General features: G+C 46.2%; 1 protein-coding gene across 1 annotated transcript; it reads left to right on the top strand.

Annotated features, from left to right (window-relative positions):
* Positions 1-1,860: 1,860 nt before the first annotated feature.
* On the top strand, positions 1,861-5,042 carry LOC123080900 (uncharacterized). Its single transcript, XM_044503841.1, has 10 exons — positions 1,861-2,608; positions 2,698-2,889; positions 3,532-3,645; positions 3,735-3,770; positions 3,864-3,959; positions 4,047-4,139; positions 4,258-4,374; positions 4,472-4,510; positions 4,603-4,653; positions 4,741-5,042. The coding sequence occupies exons 1-10, from the start codon at positions 1,994-1,996 to the stop codon at positions 4,834-4,836; spliced, it is 1,449 nt and encodes a 482-aa protein (XP_044359776.1). The 5' UTR covers positions 1,861-1,993; the 3' UTR covers positions 4,837-5,042.
* The last annotated feature ends 813 nt before the right edge of the window (positions 5,043-5,855 follow it).

Genomic DNA, 5,855 nt, shown 5'->3' with positions numbered 1-5,855 from the left:
AAACGGCTATGTCTTCGCACTCCATAGTCTTCACGTGAATGTCTTCTCAAGTCATAATCTTCGTTGTGAATGTCTTCACATATTCACACATTTTTAGGGGTCATCTCCGGTAGGTAAACCGAATCAAAGAGGGACTACTACCTGTGTTATCCTGCAATTCTCACAAACACATTAGTCCCTCAACCAAGTTTGTCGTCAATACTCCAAAACCAACTAGGGATGGCACTAGATGCACTTACACTAGCCACAGGTGGTGACCATGGTTTAAAGAAACCAAACATTTAACCAAAACTTTGAGCTTCTTTATTAGTGTCCCTCCCTTCAAAGATGATATCGCATGCATCAAACAACCACCGGTAAGCTATGAATTCTCGAACAATGGTTCCATTCTTGCCACAGGACCCATTATTTAGGTCATTCACCACAGTCTTACTATCGCATGAGATGATGATTCTGCGGAGGTGTAAGTCTTGAGCTAAAGCTTGTGCTTCTCGGCAGGCTAGCATTTCAAGGCACGCTGGGTTCGTTACACCTGGGAAGACCATAGCCGATGCTCCCAAGTATAGCCACTTGTCGTCATGACATATGGCAGCGGACACCCCACTTGGTCCATTGCGGGACAGACCCCCATCAACATTGATTCTGAACGTGCATGCATTGGGCGGTTTCCAGCCCTGAGTTTTTTATTGGTGCAACAGAGTCTTGCTGGCAGTAGTTCTCGTAGCCTTTATGCTCTCTAGATCAGCTATGAACCGTTGCACAAACAGATACGTGGCAAGGGGACTCTGGAAAATAGCTTCATGAATAGCTTTCCTTCTTGCCGACCAAATGGCCCACGGGGTAACGGTCAGACTTACCAGCTTATCTTGGGGAAGCGCGTCAATCATCGTGAAAAGCCATTGCTTTGCATTTGGTTATGTCATAGCAATTAAGTACTCAACCAGATCCCCGTCGACCAGTGCCCACACACATCTGGGTGTAGTACATTCTAACAGGGAGTGGCGCCAAGAATCCCTTGCAGCGCAAAGTTGACACTGATTGGAAGTTGTCATCTTCTTGTGATATTGGATGTCCTTCGTTGGGATAGAGTGCTTAGCCAGCCTCCACAAAAAGTTTGAATCTTACCAGGGACTGTCACTTTCCACAAACTCTTCTATCCTCTCTCTCCTCCGCGCCCATGTGAGAGGGACTTGCACGCCCCTCGAGCCAGGTCGCGCGTCGGCGTTTGGTGTGAGCGAGCATACGATAGGCTGATCTTATGGAGAACATACCGTTCTTTTCAAAGTTCCAGCCCAGAAATCCTCGCTATTTCTAGTACATAGAGGGATGCTCATAATTTTCCTCTGCATCCGCGTTCAAAAATATTTGGTGCAGGAGACCCCAACAATGCTACACCTACGGACGTTTTCTACAGAAGTTAACTTACGGGATGAGTTGTGAAGATGTGATTGGAAATCAAAAGAAGAGGGGACCACCACTGGAAATCAGGAGAGGAGAGAAGTTATGGGAGATGAGTCCGTAGGTGTAGCCTGTAGATGGTGTCCGTAAGTGTAGCATTTTTTAGGAGACGCCGCTTCCACGAATCATTGCTATTATCAATCATCATCAACTGACGTATGTATGTATATGGAGATCATTAGTAAGACGCACAATCGGTCAATCGGTTATAGAGTGACGCACAACCCGTCAAAAGAAAAAAAGACGCACAATCGGTCACATTTTCTCATCTCTCAGTATCCAATTATCAAACCAAATACCCTTAAAAAAATTTATCAAACCAAATGTTAAAAAACCTCAAGGAAGACCGGAAGAAAATAAAATTTGGGCCTGCTTTCATTTAGGCCCAGCCTTTGTAAGGATACGGTTCGTGAACCTACCCGAGAGGACAAAGGTCACGCGTCCTCATCCACGCGAAACCCTAGCGCCGAATCGCGATCCCCTTCCCCACGCCGTCACCACGATCCCACCCCGTGTGACCGCCGATCTGCTGCCGATGACGCAGAAGAAGCGCCCCCGCCGCAGGAGGTCTCCTCGCGAAGGACCCTCCCGCCGTCGCCGCGGTGAAGAAGGCGCATCGTTGTCTGGATCCCTTGTCGAATCGGATAGCAGCAGCACGACATCCAGCGCGCCGCCGTCCGGATCCTTCGACAAGCCGGCCGGGCGGACTTCCAGCGCGCCGCCGTCCGGATCCTTGGACGAGCCGCCGGTCGCCTGGCCGGCCCGCCAGTCCAGGTACCATGAGATCCTCGCCTCGCGTCTCGTCCGATTGCAGTTACAAGCGGGCGTCGCCATCGACAGCCCAAATCTTCCTTCCGATCAAATTGTCCAAGTCCTCGCTCGTTCTAATTTCTATGATGATGAGCTGCGGGCTGCTCTGGTAGAATATCAAGTCCAAAAGTTCTTGAGCGTACCCCACGGACCAGATGTTGAAGATACATACTTTGGAGAGGAGTCGGGCGATGATATCACTGCAGAGGAATTCGTCAAGTACTCCGGACAGCTAAAGACTCGCAGACCTGCTGAAATTGATACTGAGACTGGACTGGATCAAGAGCAGTTGGACAGCCTCCTTGCCAAGTATAAACGTTATCGCTTCAAAGCTTACCTGGTTAGTCCCATATCACCACACCTATCTGTCGATCGCGATCAAGCATATACACCCTCTTATGTACCTTATCCATCTGTCCATCTGTGTAGTTGTTGTTAGGAAAGCCTGTCGACGAGCTAGAAGAAGCTGCATTGGAATCCAAGTACCCTATGGAGCTTGCCTTGGAGAATGACTTCTTCTATCCTTGCCATCATGATAGCGCCTTTGGCTGGTATTTTGACTCCGACCTCTGTTTACTTGCAAACTTGAGCGACTACCAGCGGCTAGTCCTTCCTAACCGTGTAAGTATATCTGTGTATTCACAACTTTGAATTGAGTGATGCATATACACTTAATCTGTGCTCATGCGGCCAGTAACCAATTTCTTCTTCTCTTCTTACCTTTGAATGGGTGACCACAAATATTTCTCTAACAGCTTGGTTAGTTAATGAATCATGACTGCAATTTCTCATTGTTTTTATAGCTTGGCTTTGTGTGAGTAACCTCTTTGTTCCAGGGGCCTGCCTGAGGTTCTTGCCGAAATGCAAAAATAGAACTATGAACGTCACATCCTCTGGAGATTAAACACAGCTTAAAATATGTGTGTTTGCAATAAATTATGGAAAATCTCATAAACTGTGCATGGTAGAAGAAAAAGACAAGAATTATAACTTCTTACCTGAGAGTTTATTATACTGATGCATTTTTTGCACGGAGCAAGTCCTAAAAAAATCACATGCAGACAACTCCCATATACGAGTACCATACTTTTTCTGTATGTGTAACCAGATTTTTGCCTGATATCCCTAGGCCCCATATATTTTACATGTTACAATACTGTTTTTTTTTGGAATTTTTTTAAGTGCAAAAGTACTGTAACCAATGCCCAGCTTGTTATTCTCAGGACAGCTGTGATATGCTGCTTCCCTTCCTTTCTGGTGCAGGGTCGGAATGAGTATGAATATGACAGATGGAGTCAGTACAAAGCGTTTTGTAACACCCCTGATGCTGATAGAGAGTATGTGCTGTACTGGGAAAAGATGGTCAAGGAAATGAAGGTATTCATGGTGCAATGATCAGCCAGTCCAAGTTTAAAACTCTGTTCAGTAAAAAAGAAATTGGACTAACAACCTTCTCTTCTTAACAGTGGCTTGAAAATCATGTGCTTAAAGATTTTCTCGAGGTAGGCCTATATGACCTCTCAAAACCATGGAATGATAACTAATCTTACATACGCATTGTAGCATCACAATAACTTCTCTGTTCTACTATTTAGTGGGAGCCAATGCGCTGTAAAGGTTTGTACCAATCAGTTAAGATTGCCAGTGGGTTCACCAACATTGATTTGGATCTAGCATGTCATGGTTTCGAGGTACGATTCCTTTGTCGCTTGCTCATTTAGATGGTCAGCTCTAGTTATGATTGTATCTAACAATCGCAATCTTTTGATTAAATTTAGGAGTATGTATGGAGGACTCGCCTTTATCGTCTGTTTGTGGAAGGTCTTGACCGTGCCTTTCTTGAGATTTGGAAGCGGGTCAATGAGGATCAGGTCAGCATTGTACATTAGAACTAACAACAGTTTATAATTATTGATCGGGATTGTCAATGCTTTCTAACCCTGTATATGCTTGGTGTTGGTGTTTTCTTCTTTGTTGGACAACTTCTAGACGTCTTTCAGAGATGCTCTGCAGGAAGTTTACAATGACAATCCGGTTCCATCGCGCCGACATACTTTGAAGGCTGAGCTGGAGCGGCCCGGCGGGTTTTTGCAACTGGAGCGACAAGTAGGTTTCCTTTTTGTTCATAGGAGTTCTGTACGTGTTTTCATTTGTTAATTAGTATCTGTTACGATGCAAATGCTTTAATCATCTTTCCTTGCAGTTCCGCCGGTGCACAGAAGGCATTAGCAAGGAAGTAAATGTAAGTATAGTATGGTGTGGTCTAGCAATCCATTGGAATCTGTTATTATATATAATGATGGTCTGATGTCTCTCCTTGGTGTATGTATATAGCTCCCAGATGAGAGAGTCCAAGAGTTGATTGCACAGGAAATTAATTACAAGGTAGGTTGTAGATATTGGTGGGCAAAAAATATTGTTTCCCCTTGCATGTTTTGTATGTAATAATAGCTCATTCTTTTCCAATTTCAGCGTGCGTTGCCAAAGACGTATGCACAGTACGCCAGGCAGAAGCTCCAGGTTGCAGAGGTCTTAGGAATCATTCCCAGGGCCGAGATTCCAGCGTAGCTGTGTTTGTTTGTTGCTGGCTTCCGTGGTGATCTTTTGGCATTAATTAGATGCCCATGTACATGTGGGCTTATATATTTGGCGTACCCTTTTTGACCAAATTGTTCATTGTGCCTCGAGATCTGCCACGATATCATTTGATGTGGTTCGTACTATGGAATTGTGCGATGGGATCTTCTATTGAAGAAAAAACTTTATGCGGCTGATGGTGCTAAAGAAGTAAAGATCCCTAGATATAGTCCAAATAACAACAATGTGGCAAGATTTGTCTCCCGGCCCATTCTCATTTGCCACCGCTCCTGTACTTTCCAAGACCAATGATCATCTCCAGAGTCACCATTTAGGGCTCAATACCCTAGAAAGAGCCAGACTTTGCAAATCCGATCTGTGGTCCGTTGACACTGACCGGGCACTCCCTTAATCTGCGCCTTCACACCCGCATATCTCATATCCGGCACCCTATATGCATACAAATTCATCAAACGGACATATAAACCGATAACAAACGGGCATAATTCATATAAACATCATCAAAAGATCATCAAACATGCATAATTCATGGAGTTCAATGATCCGACACATTGTAACTCTACATGGTAGAACTTGATTATATAAAACGAGAGGGCTAGCTTCACCACTTCCTCGCCGTCCCTTTTCCTTTCCGGTCGCCGGTGCTGCTATAGGCGTTCGCGGCAAGAGGTGGGTTGCCGTTGGAGTCGGACCCATCGTCGGAGGAGGAATCGGAGATGACGATGTAGCCTTGCAAGTGCCGGACGATGCGGTCTTGCTTGCGCTTGAGCTTGGCCATCCTCGCCGCCTCCCGCTTTGGATTGCTCAATGCCGAGCCGGAGCTGCTTGGCGTTGATCCTCCGGAGCCGCCGGGCGTCCGTCTCCGCTGTGGTAAGTAACCGACGGTACACCCACTGGAGGAGACACTCCTCATCGTCGGGCACCGGCATCACGTGGCGACGGCGGGTGGACTGCGTAGTCGCGTCGGACCCCGCCCCCGATCTCCCTTG

This window comes from Triticum aestivum, chromosome 3D, assembly GCF_018294505.1.
Source record: "Triticum aestivum cultivar Chinese Spring chromosome 3D, IWGSC CS RefSeq v2.1, whole genome shotgun sequence".
NCBI lineage: Eukaryota > Viridiplantae > Streptophyta > Magnoliopsida > Poales > Poaceae > Triticum > Triticum aestivum.
Note: the sequence above shows the minus strand (reverse complement) of the source record. Positions and strands in the feature narration are given on the sequence as shown.

What these genes read in the sequence shown, in the direction of transcription:
- LOC123080900 (XM_044503841.1), top strand. Translation starts at nt 1,994, where the DNA reads ATGACGCAGAAGAAGCGCCCCCGCCGCAGGAGGTCTCCTCGCGAAGGA. An exon ending in GGCTAGTCCTTCCTAACCGT is followed by an intron (nt 2,890 to 3,531) that starts GTAAGTATATCT and finishes TTTCTGGTGCAG; the next exon opens with GGTCGGAATGAGTATGAATA. An exon ending in TAGCATGTCATGGTTTCGAG is followed by an intron (nt 3,960 to 4,046) that starts GTACGATTCCTT and finishes GATTAAATTTAG; the next exon opens with GAGTATGTATGGAGGACTCG.